Source organism: Aspergillus nidulans, chromosome III, assembly GCF_000011425.1.
Source record: "Aspergillus nidulans FGSC A4 chromosome III".
Taxonomy (NCBI): domain Eukaryota; kingdom Fungi; phylum Ascomycota; class Eurotiomycetes; order Eurotiales; family Aspergillaceae; genus Aspergillus; species Aspergillus nidulans.
The window spans coordinates 3000388-3017295 of NC_066259.1; the positions used below are offsets into that span (position 1 = coordinate 3000388).

General features: G+C 50.1%; 8 protein-coding genes across 8 annotated transcripts, besides 1 other annotated feature; 3 read left to right on the forward strand and 5 right to left on the reverse strand.

Annotated features, from left to right (window-relative positions):
* Positions 1-16908: part of a sequence feature (contig 1.160 1822..146980(-1)) that runs on past both edges of the window.
* Positions 892-3078, forward strand: ANIA_08707 (fumarase FUM1). The gene is made up of 6 exons (XM_676884.2): positions 892-1266; positions 1338-1382; positions 1437-1474; positions 1537-1652; positions 1707-2724; positions 2775-3078. Exons 1-6 carry the CDS (start codon positions 1036-1038, stop codon positions 2959-2961), a joined length of 1635 nt encoding a protein of 544 aa, XP_681976.1. The 5' UTR covers positions 892-1035; the 3' UTR covers positions 2962-3078.
* On the forward strand, positions 3453-4372 carry gup1 (glucosamine 6-phosphate N-acetyltransferase). Its single transcript, XM_050611828.1, has 2 exons — positions 3453-4063; positions 4122-4372. Exons 1-2 carry the CDS (start codon positions 3632-3634, stop codon positions 4209-4211), a joined length of 522 nt encoding a protein of 173 aa, XP_050467810.1. The 5' UTR covers positions 3453-3631; the 3' UTR covers positions 4212-4372.
* Positions 4680-5656, reverse strand: ANIA_08705 (40S ribosomal protein eS30). Its single transcript, XM_050611829.1, has 3 exons — positions 5513-5656; positions 5169-5273; positions 4680-5023 (listed from the first exon to the last, which is right to left on the reverse strand). The coding sequence occupies exons 1-3, from the start codon at positions 5570-5572 to the stop codon at positions 5000-5002; spliced, it is 189 nt and encodes a 62-aa protein (XP_050467811.1). The 5' UTR covers positions 5573-5656; the 3' UTR covers positions 4680-4999.
* ANIA_08704 (60S ribosomal protein eL24) lies at positions 6317-7428 on the reverse strand. Its single transcript, XM_676881.2, has 3 exons — positions 7302-7428; positions 7010-7153; positions 6317-6818 (listed from the first exon to the last, which is right to left on the reverse strand). The coding sequence occupies exons 1-3, from the start codon at positions 7350-7352 to the stop codon at positions 6531-6533; spliced, it is 483 nt and encodes a 160-aa protein (XP_681973.1). The 5' UTR covers positions 7353-7428; the 3' UTR covers positions 6317-6530.
* Positions 7906-9189, reverse strand: ANIA_08703 (uncharacterized protein; the record flags this gene model as incomplete). The annotated part of the gene is made up of 6 exons (XM_676880.1): positions 7906-7950; positions 8005-8219; positions 8262-8388; positions 8435-8541; positions 8601-9064; positions 9137-9189. 6 exons carry the CDS (start codon positions 9187-9189, stop codon positions 7906-7908), a joined length of 1011 nt encoding a protein of 336 aa, XP_681972.1.
* ANIA_08702 (E2 ubiquitin-conjugating protein UBC13) lies at positions 9595-10708 on the reverse strand. Its single transcript, XM_050611830.1, has 4 exons — positions 10454-10708; positions 10175-10395; positions 9744-10120; positions 9595-9684 (listed from the first exon to the last, which is right to left on the reverse strand). Exons 1-3 carry the CDS (start codon positions 10507-10509, stop codon positions 9945-9947), a joined length of 453 nt encoding a protein of 150 aa, XP_050467812.1. The 5' UTR covers positions 10510-10708; the 3' UTR covers positions 9595-9684; positions 9744-9944.
* ANIA_08701 (Mtc5p) lies at positions 11240-15628 on the forward strand (the record flags this gene model as incomplete). Its single annotated transcript, XM_676878.1, has 1 exon — positions 11240-15628. One exon carries the CDS (start codon positions 11240-11242, stop codon positions 15626-15628), a length of 4389 nt encoding a protein of 1462 aa, XP_681970.1.
* ANIA_11110 (putative alanine--tRNA ligase) lies at positions 15745-16701 on the reverse strand (the record flags this gene model as incomplete). Its single annotated transcript, XM_050611831.1, has 2 exons — positions 15745-16306; positions 16412-16701. 2 exons carry the CDS (start codon positions 16699-16701, stop codon positions 15745-15747), a joined length of 852 nt encoding a protein of 283 aa, XP_050467813.1.

Genomic DNA, 16908 nt, shown 5'->3' on the forward strand with positions numbered 1-16908 from the left:
TCTTCTCTTGCGCGGCTATAGATCAGATCCCGAGCAGGGAGAGTCCAACCTCGATCTTGGAAGAGCATCAGTTGGGGGCAATCGGCTGGCGGACATGTTTCGGCGGAGGTAGCGCTCTACTGTCGAAATGCCAATACCCCGCTAGCTCTGCAGGTCCTCGTCGTGCTTGTCTGCGAATTGCAAAGTCCGTTCATGCCAAAGAGAGAATTGACCGTGAGAACTGTCCATACGAATCGTATAGGGATATGGAGTATACAATACCTCTGCCCTTAGCGAGGATGTCATACCTCCAAAAACCCTTCGCGGGAGCGCCTCTACCTGTGCTGTCAAACGATGTAAATTTACTTTGGTTTCTTGACTTTCGTTCACGGTCACGGACTCATTATAAAACCGGACGTATAGGCCCCTGATTTCTCCGACTAGCACGGCTTTGGTCTTCAGTGTCGAATAGACCCTCTCCGAAACGAAGCCGGAGTGTTTGCGGACAGGCTGAAGCGACAGACGGACGAGTGGAACTGACCGGAGTTGCAGTAGCTGCGCACGCCTCAGCGGTTTCGACGCAGTCTATCGGCCAAAATATTCAAGAGAAGGATGATAGAAACTTTGACGGGGGAATTTGTTCCTTGACATTGGAGTGGCCGTGCTTTGGAACTTGGAAGAAGAATGTCAAGGATGAAGGGAGAACAACGGATTTTGGTTTATCCGCCAATCTTAGATACCGTATCATACAGCTGTTTCAGGCAAATTCTTATATAAATGTGCGATGTCGTACTGTGTAATACCGGGCCGGGAGTATTCGGCCGGCGGCCGGACGGCAGCAACAGGAAAGCACCTTGAGGCCTCTGGGGCAGGAGCTGTCGCGGTGAACTGGATCCATAAGTCTTTTGTGCTGGCCGCCTTTCGGAGTCCTTTTTCCTCCCTTCTTTTCTTCTCTAGAGCTCTCTATAGTGCACTGTCCCCCAATTGCCACAGTTACTAGCAACTCTCGGTGTTCCGTCTTTATATACCCTTCGGCATCTACATTAATCTTTCGCCATGGCTTCCAGAACCGCGGTGCGCTCGATGAGCTCTTTGACACATGCTACTGCCAAAGCCTCCAACACCTCCGCATTGGCCCGGGCCGCGACGTTGGCTGCTCGCTCCCCCGCCTCGTTCACTAGCCGACGCGCGTTGAGCTCCAATAGCCGACCAGTTACACAGTTCCCCCGCCTTCAGTCCTTCCAGTCTTTCTCCAGCAAAAGATCCTTCAGCTCAACCGTCGCAATGGTATGTTCGACGTTGTGGAACGGTCCGGCGAGGACATTTGATCAGAAGGCGCTGACTTTATCCTCATTTAGGCTTCCGAGACTCGCACTGAAAGTGATGCTTTTGGCGAGATCCAGGTACGACAGTTGGTTCCGAGACGATCACATATGACATCTAATCAAACGGTTTAGGTCCCCGCCGACAAGTACTGGGGCGCGCAGACTCAGCGGTAAGGCATCGTCACTTGAGTTACGCGAGGAAATAGAGTCTAAGAGGCTGACGAATGGATAGTTCACTGGGCAATTTCGACATCAACCAGCCCCAGGACCGCATGCCCGATGCTGTTGTCAAGGCTTTTGGTATTCTCAAGGGTGCTGCTGCTACCGTCAACATGAAGTTTGGCCTTGGTAAGCTCTGTCTGATAAAATTTAGGCAAGAATGCGTTGTTTAATAGCGTCTAGATCCCAAGATTGGTGAGGCTATCAAGCAGGCTGCCGCTGAGGTCGCCGAGGGCAAGCTCCTTGACCACTTCCCTCTCGTCGTCTGGCAGACCGGTTCCGGCACTCAGTCCAACATGAACTCCAACGAGGTTATCTCCAACCGTGCCATTGAGATTCTCGGAGGCAAGATGGGCTCCAAGAAGCCCGTCCACCCCAACGACCACGTTAACATGTCCGCTTCCTCCAATGACTCTTTCCCAACCGCCATGCACATTGCCGCCGTTCTAGAGCTGGAGAACACTCTGCTTCCTGCTCTTACGAGCCTTCGTAATGCCCTTCAGAAGAAGGTGGACAGCTTCCAGAACATCATTAAGATCGGCCGTACCCATTTGCAGGATGCCACTCCTCTTACCCTTGGCCAGGAGTTCTCCGGATACGTTGCCCAGCTCGACCGCAACATCGAGCGCGTCCAAGCCTCTCTGCCCCACCTGCGCTACCTTGCTCAGGGTGGTACTGCCGTTGGTACTGGTCTTAACACCTTCAAGGGTTTCGACGAGGCGATTGCCGCTGAGGTGTCCAAGATGACTGGCACCGAGTTCAAGACCGCTCCCAACAAGTTCGAGGTTCTTGCTGCTCATGATGCAATCGTCGAGGCCTCCGGCTCGCTTAACACCCTTGCCGGCTCCCTGTTTAAGATCGCCCAGGACATCCGTTACCTCGGATCCGGCCCCCGCTGCGGTCTTGGTGAGCTCATCCTTCCTGAGAACGAACCTGGTTCTTCCATCATGCCTGGCAAGGTCAACCCTACCCAGTGCGAGTCCTTGACCATGGTCTGCTCTCAAGTCATGGGTAACCACGTCGCTGCTACCATTGGTGGCATGAACGGTCAGTTCGAGCTCAATGTATTCAAGCCACTCATGATCCGCAACCTTCTTCACAGTGTGCGCATTCTCGCCGATGGCATGAAGAGCTTTGAGAAGAACCTCGTTGTTGGTCTTGAGGCCAACGAGTCCAGAATCAGCACTCTCCTCCACGAGAGGTAGGTTTTACGTACCCGCCTTACTGTTTCATGTGTGCTAACTTTCTCAGTCTGATGCTCGTTACCTGCCTCAACCCCGTCATCGGTTACGACATGGCTTCCAAGGTCGCCAAGAACGCCCACAAGAAGGGTATCACCCTCAAAGAGAGTGCCATGGAGCTCAAGGCTCTTAGCGAGGAGGACTTTGACAAGTATGTCCGACCAGAGCTGATGCTGAGCCCTAAGGAGAAGAAATAGACAAGCATGACGAGCATGACGAGATTTGGGAGGTGTCGTACTAAAGTGGTATAAAACATTGTAGCGAGTTTAGCTATTTCACACTTGTATAATGAATGTACTTTTTCTTTGGTTTCTATTTGCTTCCTATGCCTAGGTTTGCCTTAGTTATTTTTGGAAATTAACCTAGACCATCTCCTGAAGAACATCACTGCTCCAGAATCCCTTCAAAATTAACCAAAGCGAAAAAAAAAAAAAAAAACCATAGACACTTTAATTTTTTATTTTTATTTTTCCCCTGCAGATCCAGTATACTATAAGAACGCCTTTTTACCACACTGGGCCTCCTTAAATCAGATCTATAAATAAATAACTCTGAATCGACTACATCCCAAATTTGAATCTTGAAGTTGCGCCACGGTGTCTCAAGTGGGACCATGGTTCAGCTCCTTCCTTTGATTTTCAGGTTCCTGGCCAAAGACTCCCTATATCTCCCCGCCTCAGCCTTCTTTGTTGACAGCCCGAGTAACTTTTCTTCCACTCTCGATTCAACCTGACGACTCCGTATGGTGACATTGTTCACATACTTAGTCTGAAACTCAATCTTCCTCACCGCCACCTCGACTCATCCCCTCAATATCGAAACACATATACTCATCAACAAGCCACCATATTTCCTGCTACAGTCAAAATGACCGTCTCAACCTCACATTCTCAAGATACACCTCTCTTCTCCACGTCCCTAATCTCCCCTGCCGTCTCCTCCGCTCTCCCAGAGGGATACAAGATTCGCCCCGTGCAGCGCTCCGATTTCAGCCGCGGGTATCTCGACGTACTGCGCGTTCTGACGACAGTCGGCGACATCGATGAAGCAGCCTGGAACAAGCGGTATGACTGGATCTCGGCCCGTAACGACGAATACTACCTCCTTGTTATCGTGGACGGACAGGACAAGATCGTGGCTACGGGGAGTCTGATTGTCGAGCGCAAGTTTATACACTCGTTGGGGATGGTAGGACACATTGAGGATATTGCTGTAGAGAAGGGACAACAGGGGAAGAAACTGGGATTGAGGGTAATTCAGGCGTTGGATTTCGTTGCAGAAAAGGTTGGGTGTTATAAGGTTAGTCCTTCCTTTCGGAAGCGTGGTCGGTTAGCTACTAACTCGTTCGTCCGCTTAGACTATTCTTGACTGCTCCGAGGCGAATGAAGGGTTCTACTTGAAATGTGGATTCAAGAGGGCCGGACTTGAAATGGCTCACTATTATTAGGGATATCGATAATCAATGCGATGGCGCTAGGTTCATGCTTTTTCCATGTTCCAGGACCGTGACCGGACGTGTCTGCTGGCGCTCAAAGGCTTGTGGATGTCAAGACTTACTGGCAGTGTTCGCTGCTAAGGGATAGAAATACACATAGATGAAAGGCATTCCACATACACTTTCAATCTGGTTAGGTTACCCTTGCTCAAATGAGTGTTATTGGGGAACCAACCATACATCATCTATACCAGCCACAGAATCCATCGACTGAGTACTTGGCGCATTTACCCCAAGTAGGTCGGGGATCGTCTTGCGGTACAGCAGCAGGCGCTATGGAGGGCTTGAAACATGTAACTACACAGGCAGAGCAAGGACGAAACAGATACCCAAGCCGCCAAGACCGAATATGGCGCCGCCGGGTCTAGATATGTACTGCTGGAAGATGAAAGCCATGAAGCTGTTTGTGGAGAAGACCATGGCCGAATATGAATTCCCAGTAACGAAGTTGAAGTTCCCATTTGATGATGAAGATACGAGACCCGTAAGTAACTAGCCATGCAATGAAAAGAACCAACCGCAAACCGCAAACCGTCTCCGTACCACTCCTTTTCCGGATCGAAATCTCTCGTCTTCGCGTGCTCGGCGTTTGTCGATTGATTGAACTCTTTTCTGACTAGGTAAAGGGCGGATAATAACCGTCCAGGCCGTTTATGATTGTGCTTTTCTCTTCTTTCGTGGTCGTCATCGTCATTTTAACCCGCCGCGATTACCAGTTTCGTTCCTCCGCTAGGGTATGTCTAGTTACCGGGGTTGGGGTTCATCTAACGGAAAATATGTGTAAGCCTGTTGTTCCCAGTGGTGTCGTTCGAGGAAAGAAGAATGAAAAATCTAGAGGAACTGGCCAAGAGGCTGTTTCCAGAGTCTTCTCTTCCTTCACCGAGTATCAGAGTATCAGAATCGGCGTACCTTTCGCTTGCCACCAGTCATGGTAACGTTGACGAAACGACGAGTGTACTTGAGACGCTTCATGGCGCGACCCTTGGGGAGCTTCTTCTTCTCCTGGGGCTCGACCTAGATCATGAAAGAGAACTCGTCAGCTTTTTCACACTCCCAACGATTTTGCCTTGCTGTGTCATTTCCATCACAAAATCCTTCCTCTATCATCCAACGTCGGTCTTCTGGAAATCCATTTTCCATCTCTTCTTGCCTATCTCAGGGAGAGGGAGACGAGACAAGTCCCACCGAAGACTTCCTTCCCATCTAGCACAGCGAAGGGGCAATCGATATAGTAGAGAAGAGAAATAACCCACCTTAGGAGTAGCAGACTTAACCTTACCCGCACGGGCGAGAGATCCGTGAACCTTACCCATGGCTGCTGGCGATGTAGAACTTGTCGGATCGAGATGGGAAGTTGAAAAATCGAGGTGGAATCTTGTAGGGGGGGTTTGACTGAGTCACCACTTTGCGCTGAGCATCTGTGGGCGAATCGCGCTAGTGCTGACCTGTAAGCGAGATGGCAAATTCGGCAGGGCGGAAAGCGGCTGAGTCAGCAGGCAACAGTGTCGCTTCGTCACTTCACTGGACACGGCCTGAGGCAGTGAATTGCCACTTGAGAAGTTTTGTCCCTGAGGTCTTGGGAGGGCGCTTTATGGAGGCAGTGTCCTTATAATTTTTTATTCTACTTGCTTATTGGTCTTATGTTTGCCTACTTATCAATATCAGCGTACTCTGCTGATACTTGGAAGTTCTTTTGTCTGAACTCAGACGCGGACGACGAATTAGGTTAGCCTAGGTTTGTGCCCTATTCCGGGACAGGACTCTGGAGCGCGGAGGCTCAACGGGGCGGTATATGGATTTTAGGTCAAGCCGCCGCGTTATGGGAGACTTGCGTCAATTGATCACTCAGGTCCATGGCATTCCCCCATCTTATGGAGAAGTACAAGGTTGCTGCCGATAACAGCACCCTCGTATTAATTGCACATTGACTGGGCGTCTACGGAGTCTCAAGCCCAGGCATATCAATTAACAGTCGACCCCTGGAATATCTGGATGCGCATGGAGTGAACAGCAAGATCATGTAGGAATTACACTAGCACGATATATCCCGCGGCCATCTGGATCTTCATTCATGCATCCGTGGCGCGATTGATAGAGCTTATCTGAGAGCCGTTAAACCCGTAAGAGGCCGTCTTGCACGCCGATAGTTTTGGAACATTTCATTTTTGGTGGTAGGGAAAACACATATTCCAGCTCCAGTAACCTCCCAAAATTCGTCCATGAAACTCTTGCCTTCCGCACCCAATCCCAAGCCGAACCGTTATTCATTCCTTAACGAGACTTGGCAGCGACCTTGGGAGCAGAACCCTTAGCACCCTGCTTGCTCTGGATGCGCTGAGCAGCACCCTTGGCACCAGCAGCGGCGTTCTTAGCCTTCTCAGCCTTCTTCTTGGACTCAGCGGCAGCCTTCTTCTCCTTGGCGTCCTTGATGGCCTGCTGGCGGGCGGCGGCACGGGCCTCGGGGCGCTGGGAGCGGCGCTCCTTGATCACGTCGAGGGAAGCACCGACGATGGCACGCTGGGACTTGACGACACGGCGGGTACGCTTCTTGGCAACCTCCTGTTCGTGTTGAAATCAATGGTCAGCATTCTGTTTTCGATGCCACCAATGTTATCCGCAAAACACTTTCGGAATGTTCCATCTCTTCACGACCCATAGTATCGGCCGAGGGGTAAACCATTCGCAGTCCCCAGATGTATCATTCCAACTGCGAAAATCGAATCCAGTGGTAAAGAAAAGGCGGTACGGACCTCAGAGATACCCTTCTTGTGCTGGCGACGGTAAAGGACAGTCCAAGCTATCCGGCGAGGGTTCTTGCGCTGGAGGAAGAGGGACTCGGACTTTCCATTCTGGAAGCGGAAGATCTTGCTGTCACCGCGGACGTACAGCTTACCCTGTTGCACCAAAACCATTCTGTCAACAAACATTCTCAAATTAAGCCTTCCAAATAACGATGATTTCGATCGACCGTGAAGCCTGTTGGGCCTTCGCTCGGAGCCCAGGATTCATCGAATTGGATTTGGGCGGGAGGACAGAACGCACCTTTCCAGGGTAGATCTTCTGACCGCTGAAAGAATCGTCGTAGGTACGCATCTTGAACGTTATAGATGCGCGACCGGTTGGGACGAGATGTTGTCGATTGGCGTTGGGTGGTTGAGTCGAATCGGTCTTCGCGGCGTGCTTCGCTAGACTGACACAATTCTGAGGTGGTGCGGTGCGGAGCTCGCTAAGCGGACCACGTGACCCCGCTCTGCCCTTGACCCTTCATCTACGAAGTAAGTCGCTGAGATAGCTCTATATGCCTATGCATTTGAATCTGCTATTATCTGTATTCAAATATTATGCCTATATGGTCAATATATCTCAGTGCTATTCCTTTGGCATTCGGCATCTCATAGACATTTTTTCTTGAGTGGCCCCAAGGCGCAGTAGATTCCTTTCAATTTATGCGAATTGTTTATTCATAACTGACATCCAAACCATTTGCTCTGATTGAGAGGGGAATGGTGGCTGACAACGCGGTTGGAAACTTATGTCCTCATTAGGTCAGATAAGTGGACATCTAGCACCTACCCCTTCGGAAGATCCGACAGCTCCCTGAGACTCTTAGAGAGTATAATTTAAGAGCGCGCAACTTTGGTCATGATCAATTGTGCCAATCACAGGTCTCCCAAACATTCGGCTTGCATTCCTGTAAGGCATATTTAGTTATTGATATTGCATAATGTGCAGCCGCGACGCTTACCTTGCATTGAATATCGCGGCATACCTCGTTCGGACAGACACCACAGCAGTTGGGGCACACGTAACGCCCACACCCGTCGGGAAGGGTACACTGCGAGAAGGTGCTAACATCTTTGGCATGGATGCTGAGATATTCTATGATCCTTGCAAGATGGTTGGCCTGTTTGATTACCTCCTTGTTTAAGTTCTCATCGGCAGCCTTTTGATCAACTTCTTCTTTCACACAGCAAGCCATATTACAAATGGGACAGTTCTTACGGCAATCGACACACCAAAGGTTTCTATGATCCCAGATTCTGGCCTCGTTCGGTCTGCAAGGTGCCTTGAGTTCATCGACTACTATCGTTCGAATCTCGGTTCTGGTCACGCGGCGGACATAGGCCAGCTTTTCGGGTGTCAGTCCAAACGCAGTGTGCATGGTGCATACTTACCAGTTCATCGAACGAGCTCTTCCCAATTTTTGGGGCGCTTGTGTTGGGCCTACTGCTGTTCATAGCTGCCTGGGCCTCGCAGTAATCGAGGTCGATCATCATATAATCTATCGTTAGCAGTATTAGCTGTCAAACGAGCAGCAGACAAAGGAGTATCAGCCCATACCAGTCGGTGACCGGATGTATTTCAGGATACTGGAAGAGCTGGATGTTCTATCAATTCGTCCCTTTTCTTTCGGATTCTGAATAATCGTTAAAACCGAAGCTGGACTGTCTTGCGGCGAGTTGCTCTCTTGTGTTGAGACGGAGTCACGAAAGGAATTCGACCATATGTGTGAGCTTTGGGCCGAGGAGGACTTAAATTCCCAGCTGTGTCTGAGACCGGAGGGCGTCTTTGTCGAGCCTAATGTGAGGGTTCGAATACGCCTTCGAATTGAATTTTCATTCGGGGAGTCCGCTTGAGTGGGCTTGTGTTGCTTAAGGCACTGGGAAGATTCGGATATGGGAAGTCGTGGCGAAGGTAGGCCAGCGCGATCGGTGTCTTCAACATGGAACGAGGTCACCGCTGCCTTGGTGTTATTCTTACGCAGTTTCTCAGAGTCAGAGACCTGGAGTGGTTTGACGTTATTGCTGCTGCTTCTGTTAGCAGAATGGGACTATTGCCCAAATCCAGCAAACAAGGCGGAAGAAATTGTGTCTTACCTAGAAAGTCCCTTCGGACCGTGTGACTTCTTCTTCTTTGATTTGTTTGCCATTATGCCCATTCTTACTTGAGATCACAGATTAAGGACTTACTAAATTGTGCAGGGAGAACTTTGAAGGTAGACCTAGAATCACTGAGACGGGCCAGGCGCATGAGCAATATAGAAGAATGAGCAGATTATCTAAAGTCATGCTTCTTCTGTTGATGATGCTTTAGGCTGAAAGAACTATGAGCTGTTCTACTGTGTTCATCAATGCAGTGAATAACATTGGATTATAACAATCAATACATTCATTCTGAACATGGTTTTTCATTATAGAAAACGGAATCCGGATGGCATAGAAAGTTCTAACCTTTCAACTGGGCACTTCGAAGCAGTAGAGTACACAAGCTGAAAGACTACAAACCCTGAACATATTACAGTCTTCCTATTATTGTCTGACCTCAAATTGAGTGAATGTAAGCAATTCTATTTAAGAAATTTCTAATAAGTCTTGAATAGTAATTCATGGTTGCAAGTAGCGCAGGAAGCTGAAATGCGGCATGCCTGGAAGTGATAAGCAGTCGCCCATCGCCGTTACATCAGTTTCTGAGGGAAAGACGAACCAGGATTAGAATGAAATGCAAATGTATTCAATGACACACGGCTCTTTCCCTCCACGGAAGAAACAGGGCTAAATTTCTAGAATATAAAATGACCCAACAAATCAATGCAGGGTACACCAAAGTCGAATGTTTTTCTCATGGTCTCATCATGATGTCGTCGATGGTCATTCGCACGGCAGATAAATGGCGTATCCGGATTGCCTAAGTCATTGCATGGGTTATGGTCCATTCCTTTGCCGTCTTGATTGCCGCCGCTTCGTCCTCCTTCCAGCGCTGCGCAACATCGTTTGCAAGGGGATCGTCAGGGTTGGGGGCCCCTAACAGAGCTTGAATAGATAGTAATATGGTACGGATCTGAAGGGCTGGAGACCAGTTGCCTAGAAGAGGTTAATTTCGTACGCACTCGTATTCGTAAAGGTTGGATGACATGCTCTTCAAAACATCCAAACAAATCCGCCCGAGACGATCAATATTGGGGTGGTAGATTTTGGTCAGGAACCGGATTTTGGGAGGAACCATCGGATAATCTTCAGGTAAAAATAGCTCGAGGCGGAAGATGCCACCTTCATATGGCGATGATGTCGGGCCATGGATGCTGACATCGAAATAGCGCAGATTGTCGTCGTGAGGGACAGCGTTGATGCCAGGAACTCTAATCGGGAAAGGATCAGTACTGACCAGAGTTCTCAAGATGAATGTGGGAGACATACGGATCTGACAAAAGCCGTTCTGTCTCCTTCACGATTCTCTTCGGCAATCCCGCCATTTTGTGCTGTTTGAGAGGCTTGTGGATGTTTGAGAGCGGGGAGACACTTGAACTCGAGATTCCTCCTTGTTTGGTTGAAGAACTAAAAAAGCTTGCTGTGTAAACGAAGACAACTAAAATCGGAGCGCGGAGAAAGTCCTAGGGTGAAGAAACCGACGGGCTGTCAGAAAATGACGGTGTTGGTCCTGCCCTTCCAAATAGAACTCATCGCAAAAGGATTCAACGACGTAACGGACGAGGGGCATTGCACTTTAGGATTCTTTCGGCCTCTGTAGCCGGAGCCCGTTGACTAAGCATTGTTCTTGGCGCAATCAGCTCCGCTGCGCTGAGCTAAGGCCCGCCGCATCCAGTGCGGAGTGTAGCTCCTTGTTGTTCGTTGTCAGTACGACCAATCTTTCCGCGGGGCTGTCGTCTGGCCTGCCGCTAACTTGTAAGTCACATCTCTGGTCTTCAATCCATCTCATATGTTTATGGAGGTCGCTAGGCCTAGAACTCTAGACCCGTCCGCTCACAGCTGGTTCTCCACGTTATGCGCTGTGCATACGATTATCCATTGAGCCGCCCTACATTATTTTGTCGACAGTGACAACCATCGTGTTAGTTCGAGATGCTAGTTACTATAGGTCCTTGCAGCTCTTGCGGTCAATGTGTCCACCAGTCTGTTGAAAACCGTCTCCGGTAGAGAAGATTGGCAGAGCCGTTCAACGACTGGTATTTAATAGCGCCGAAAATGTCCGACTCCAATGAACCGAAGCCATTGGCTTCGGCCTTTGATAGTCCGACATTTGGAGAGGACAGCTCTTTTCATGTAGACCAACCGGTTGGTTCCATGTCTATCTCTCCATGCGGTCGAGACGTGGTTCTGGCGTCGAAGGAGGGTCTTCACATTATTGACCTGGATTCACCTTACTCTCCACCTCGGTATCTTCCACACCATACTCCTTGGGAAGTTGCGGACGTTCAATGGTCTCCATTTGCTGCTCGAGACTATTGGGTTGTTAGCACATCTAATCAGAAGGCGTTGGTATGGAACTTGGCGATGCGGAGTTACCAGAATTCCATCGAGCATGTCTTGCATGCACACACCCGCGCCATCACGGATATAAACTTCTCAGCACATCACCCTGATATCCTTGCGACATGTGCAGTCGATAGTTTCGTTCACTGTTGGGATCTCCGAGCTACTTCCCGGCCGGCTATCTCGTTCTCAGACTGGTTCGCCGGAGCTACTCAGGTAAAGTGGAACCGACAAAATCCCAATGTGATTGCGAGCTCTCACGACAGGTACCTTCGGATTTGGGATAAGCGGATGGGAGCCTATCCGATTCGATCTATCGTAGCTCACGATACTAAGATCTACGGCGTTGACTGGAATAGGGTCCGACCCGGGGCTTTAGCAACCTGTTCCTTGGACAAAACAATCAAGTTCTGGGATTATACCGTGGAGGACGATGTACCGGAGAAAGTGATCAAGACACCGTTTCCTGTTTGGCGTGCACGGAATACGCCATTTGGCTGGGGTGTCTTGGCTATGCCTCAGAGAGGGAACAGTGATCTCCATCTGTACAGCCGTCGAGCTGTGGAGGGCGCGGATCCTGATAACCACCTCGCTCCAGTGCATAGCTTTCCCGGCCATAAAGGCCAGGTTAAAGAATTTCTCTGGAGGGCTCGTGGTGATGTTGTTGATGGCATCGACCACAGAGAATTCCAATTAGTGTCTTGGGGTACTGATAAGGAACTCCGTCTACACCGGGTCGATCCTGATGTTCTACAAAGAGTAGGTTACGAGAAAGGAAAATCGTTCATATCCAATCTGAACATCACACGGAAGGGAGCGGTCTATAGGAGCTTCCGGGACGAGAATGTTGGCCTCGAACTAGAGGAAGATGGTACTTTGTCACCAGGATTTGCGACTCCCGTGCCTCCGTCTTCTCGCGGCGCCGGTATAAATACTATATCAATTCCATACGCCCCCGCCTGGATACAAGGAGGCAATGCCGACTCGAGGATTGGAATGAAGAGTAGAACCGGTCTGCGAACTGACACCAACCCGATTGCCTGGATGAGAGGCGTGAAAATATCGGGATGGGATATCGAAACGCTTGGGGACGAGATAACTCACGTGGGTGAAAAGTTCACAAAAGTGGCTTTCGAGTCAGTTGATATAAGGCGGCGAAAAGCCACAATATCTTTGCATGGGCCATGGGGCGCTGACGGTGCCTCGCTTTTCATTCGAGTGGACATCAAGTTCCCACCAGATTACCCAAAGGACGCAGTACCCACATTCAGCGTGCAGAGGACAACGGCTGTCAGTGACCAGCTCGCCAGCAAGATTATTGCGGAGCTGCAAACTATTTCTGAGACGTATCTGTCATACAAGCGGGGCTGCCTTGAAGGTGTTGTTCGGTACCTTTTGGGTGAAAGCAGCCTCGAAGAGAGCATCGCCTGGATCCTGGGAGAAACAGCGGAGACTATTAAATCACCAACAAATGGCCATGACGGAGGCGACGAATCCAGTGATGAGGATGAGGTTGGCTTATCGCAGAGCCAAGACCTAGCAATGAGTTCCGAGTTGATTCGACCTGTTAACGCAAACGTGATGGTACCTAGGGCCAGGGAGTGTGGAGCGGTCTGGGGCAATAATGGCCGCCTTGTATGCTTTTTTCCAACAAAGAAAGATAAATCAGCATACTCTCTTGAAAATCTCGGGTTTAAGGAAATGACGAGACTGTCAAGATCTGATAATCTCTTTGAGAGATTTGGACGTTTTGAAACAAGTTCACCAGGGCCACGGATAACAGGTACCATAGCAAGCACTGACGATGGTGCTTCAGAGTACTCAGATGACTCCGAAGCTGAGACATCGAGCTCTTCCGGGTCGTCGGGTATTCTTTCAGGTCTTCAACATCGCTTTCCCACACCCCAAACATGGCGTAGTGTTGGTAGTCTTGGGATGTACCGGCCACGCTCCACAGACAACTCTCAGAGGTCGACTGTCGGCGGGATGACTTCAGGATCATCTGACACACCGCAGAATGTCATTACAATTCATGATCTAAGTGGTATACTGCCGGCCAAGCGAGAGCTGGCTATTGCTTACCGTATATGCGGCGAAGTCGTTGATGTTTGTGCCCACAACGCGGCGGTTGCCTTTGATCATGGTTACTATGAACTGGCTCGTATTTGGGGCCTGGTCAAGCTCATCTTACAGCAAACAAAGTCATTGAGGTCACCTCCTGTCATGAATAGTATGAGCAGGTCTTTGCGCATTCAGCGCAAAGATAGTGCTATAGACCTAAGTTTCGACGCACTCCATCCCGACAAGACGTCTCAAAATACAACAAATGTCGTTGAATGGGGAAACCATCCTTTTGGCGGCAATTTGCTCATTCCGGCTCTTTTTGCTCATTTCGAGCAGGTTGGTGACATACAAATGGCTGCGATGCTCTCCTGCGTTCTGTACGAGCCAAACCTCGAGCGGTCTCCGTCCAAGGGAGAACTACCACCGGAACAAGCAGACCACTTTTTCTTTCCTCTAGATGTCTATAACAACACCACCTTAGATGCGAACAAATCGCAAGCGGTGACACCGCTCAACTCCACACCGAAAGATAGCCATGCCACACCTGGTGCGCAAAGCTCGGGACGATCATCCTTTGAATTGTGGCGGGTGGGCACAACGCCCCCTTATTCCGCGGGTACAACCCCTCCTTTGCTTTCTCGTACGAGCGGGTTAGGTATCGAGCGCAGGGCAGTCACTCAGCATGCGTCATTAGCAGCTTCTCCCGATCAACAAGCACAGCCACGAAGTAGCTCTGGTTTTGGTTCAGCTCTCGCGTCGTCTCTCACCAGGTCTTTCAACACATTTGCGCCATCCTCAGCTTCACCTCCAGCAGGCGACCTTCTTAGGAGGAAGCATGCCCAAGTTGAGAGTCCTCGCACAGCCGTAGCGTCCGGCACATGGACCCCTTCCATTACTACACCTAGACCTGCGTCTACAAACAATGATCATCTCACGCCAGCAGTTATATCCAGCTTACAAACCCACTCTGATACGGAGAGCGAAAGGCTTACTCCAAAAAATGCTAAACCGACGAAGAAAGTTCGGGTGACGCTGAAGAACAAAGGTGCTTTCGACAGCGATAATGCTACACAAGCGTTGTTCCTTGACCCCAAGAAAGATAGCTTATACCGGTCATATCGCATGGCCTATGCCCACTTGCTGTCTGTTTGGGGGCTGCCGATACAGCGAAGTGAAATACTGAAAATAGGCGACTTGAAGCAACCAAACCATGCTCCCACTCGTGAAGGAGGCCCTAGTAGCCCTGAAGACTCGCTCTCTCTACCACGTCCACTCCGAACAACCTCGCCAGAAATCTCAGCAGACAAGGATGGAAAAGGCCTTGGAATTCAACGACATTGCATCGGTTGCGGGGCTCCACAACTATCCATCTTCGCCATCCAAACTACCGTCGACGCCGCATTGGCCGCGAGAAAGAGCAAAACCAAGGGCGACGCGACCTCGATAACCTGCCTCAAATGCAAACCCACACGGCGACTGCCACTCAAGCTTCCATGCGCTATATGCCACGAAGTAGTCGAAGGGATGCTCACACCGTGTCTCGGCTGCGGCCACGTCTGTTGCTTCAGCTGCTACCGCGACTGGCTCTCCGTGGCCTCCACAGATCCAACCCAACAGCACAGCGATGACAGCGACCAAGAGCCGAATTCACAATTCTGCCCTTCAGGCTGCGGCTGTAAATGCGCAGATCACGGCATGACTGATATAGTGGCCTCTTCACCATTGGCTTGGAGCCGGGCTTCATCCCCGGTCCATGAGGGCGACAGTTCCAATCCAGCTTCTGCGTATAGATCCCAGAACAGACGGGAGGCGTCGAGGTCCATTGATGGTCTGGTGAACCCCGACCATGGCCATGGCCATGCCGAGGATGACCTGGAGCAGTGGGGGGCGTCTCCGTTTGCTTCTTTGGCTAGGGGACTAGGTGGGGGTCTTAGTCGGGGACTGCGTGGGAAGGAGGATAGGCGGAAGCCAGGGAAGGCGCCGGGGAGCTCGACGTTTGTTCCGAAGAGGTCTTCTATGAATCAAGTTCTTAGCTGAGTCGGGCTTGGTTAAATTGGACGCTAATATGAATGGCTACGATTATACTATATTGTTATATACCCTGATCGTCAATCGATTATGTACATACATTCAACCCTTCAACCCTCTACCCTCTACTCTAAAGAGACAGGGACCTCGTACGAAACCCTACTGATCCCTTTCTGCCTACTAATCTTCCTAATCACAATCCTTCCCGTTCTTTTCGTGCTCACCACATGCGTCCCCCCACACGGATTCGCGTCCAGATCCCCAATCTCCGCAACCCTCACTCTCCCCATCCCGCCCACCTCTCGCCCTTCCACCATATCAAGCTCGTCTCTGCGCCTCTCAACCTCCTCCTCGCTCCACCAGCTAATCCTCACATCAAGATCCATATCAGTGATTTCGTCGACTTTTGCCTGGATGAGCGGCTTATGCTCATTATACAGCAATCCTTCGAACTCCAAGCACGCCTCGCGGGGGAAATGGTTCGCCTTGACCTTTTTGCGCTCGCCCAGTGTCGTAGATAAAAGGCGCATTGCGAGGCCGAGAACGTGACCCGCTGTGTGTAAGCGCGAGTGATAGTTGCGTTTGGCAGCATCAATATGCAAGGTTACCGGCTGGTGTGCAGTGAAATATGGTTGCTTGATTAAAGGGACCTTAGCGAATCGTCCGAAATGGAGGATCTTCCCGTCGCTTGTTTTGCGGACGAGCAGGACTTGGAAGATCCCGTCGGCTTCACCATTTGCATTAGGTCCTTCAGAAATGCTGGCCTCTGCGTTCATCCTTGAGTCTAGGCACAATGAGATTGCGATAATACCCGTATCACTTGGTTGTCCCCCGCCTTGTGGGTAAAAGACCGTTTGTTGTGTCGTGACGGCGAAGATATCCTCGGTCCTGTCTTCGTCGGCTCCAGAGCTGATGTTCCTTGCAAGCCTCTTTTCCTCATCGTTTAGATTGGCAAACGACTTGGAAGAGGTTACTTGCGTGCTTGTTGTGCATAGGGTGGCGTCGTCTAGGTACAGGGCTTCGGTGGACTGTGCGATGTCAGAGGTGTACTCACTGATTAGAAGTAAAATATGGTATACCATTTTAGCTATTTGTAGATGGTAATACCTGGTATTGGTGTGGAAGCACCTTGAGTTATTTATAACATCAGTAGTTACAGAATAGAAGATGTTTAGGTGTGGTTGGGGTTTCCGTGAACTGAAATGGTAGGGTGGAGTTAAGAATTGGAGAAGTATCAGCAAGGGCTAACACAGGGAAAAAAGTTACGCAAAGATCCATCTTCAATCCTA

Bases quoted from the DNA above. Each gene is read 5' to 3' on its own strand.
- ANIA_08707 (XM_676884.2), top strand. From the start codon at position 1,036: ATGGCTTCCAGAACCGCGGTGCGCTCGATGAGCTCTTTGACACATGCT. The intron at 1,383-1,436 runs GTACGACAGTTG...CAAACGGTTTAG, and splicing joins ATGCTTTTGGCGAGATCCAG to GTCCCCGCCGACAAGTACTG. The intron at 1,475-1,536 runs GTAAGGCATCGT...ACGAATGGATAG, and splicing joins TGGGGCGCGCAGACTCAGCG to TTCACTGGGCAATTTCGACA.
- gup1 (XM_050611828.1), top strand. From the start codon at position 3,632: ATGACCGTCTCAACCTCACATTCTCAAGATACACCTCTCTTCTCCACG. The intron at 4,064-4,121 runs GTTAGTCCTTCC...TCGTCCGCTTAG, and splicing joins AAAAGGTTGGGTGTTATAAG to ACTATTCTTGACTGCTCCGA.
- ANIA_08705 (XM_050611829.1), bottom strand. From the start codon at position 5,572: ATGGGTAAGGTTCACGGATCTCTCGCCCGTGCGGGTAAGGTTAAGTCT. The intron at 5,274-5,512 runs GTGGGTTATTTC...TTCATGATCTAG, and splicing joins TTAAGTCTGCTACTCCTAAG to GTCGAGCCCCAGGAGAAGAA. The intron at 5,024-5,168 runs GTACGCCGATTC...ATTTTCCGTTAG, and splicing joins TGACTGGTGGCAAGCGAAAG to ATGAACCCCAACCCCGGTAA.
- ANIA_08704 (XM_676881.2), bottom strand. From the start codon at position 7,352: ATGCGTACCTACGACGATTCTTTCAGCGGTCAGAAGATCTACCCTGGA. The intron at 7,154-7,301 runs GTGCGTTCTGTC...TTGGTGCAACAG, and splicing joins AGAAGATCTACCCTGGAAAG to GGTAAGCTGTACGTCCGCGG. The intron at 6,819-7,009 runs GTCCGTACCGCC...CAACACGAACAG, and splicing joins ACAAGAAGGGTATCTCTGAG to GAGGTTGCCAAGAAGCGTAC.
- ANIA_08702 (XM_050611830.1), bottom strand. From the start codon at position 10,509: ATGGCGGGATTGCCGAAGAGAATCGTGAAGGAGACAGAACGGCTTTTG. The intron at 10,396-10,453 runs GTATGTCTCCCA...TTTCCCGATTAG, and splicing joins GAACGGCTTTTGTCAGATCC to AGTTCCTGGCATCAACGCTG. The intron at 10,121-10,174 runs GCATGTCATCCA...AACCTCTTCTAG, and splicing joins TTGTTTGGATGTTTTGAAGA to GCAACTGGTCTCCAGCCCTT.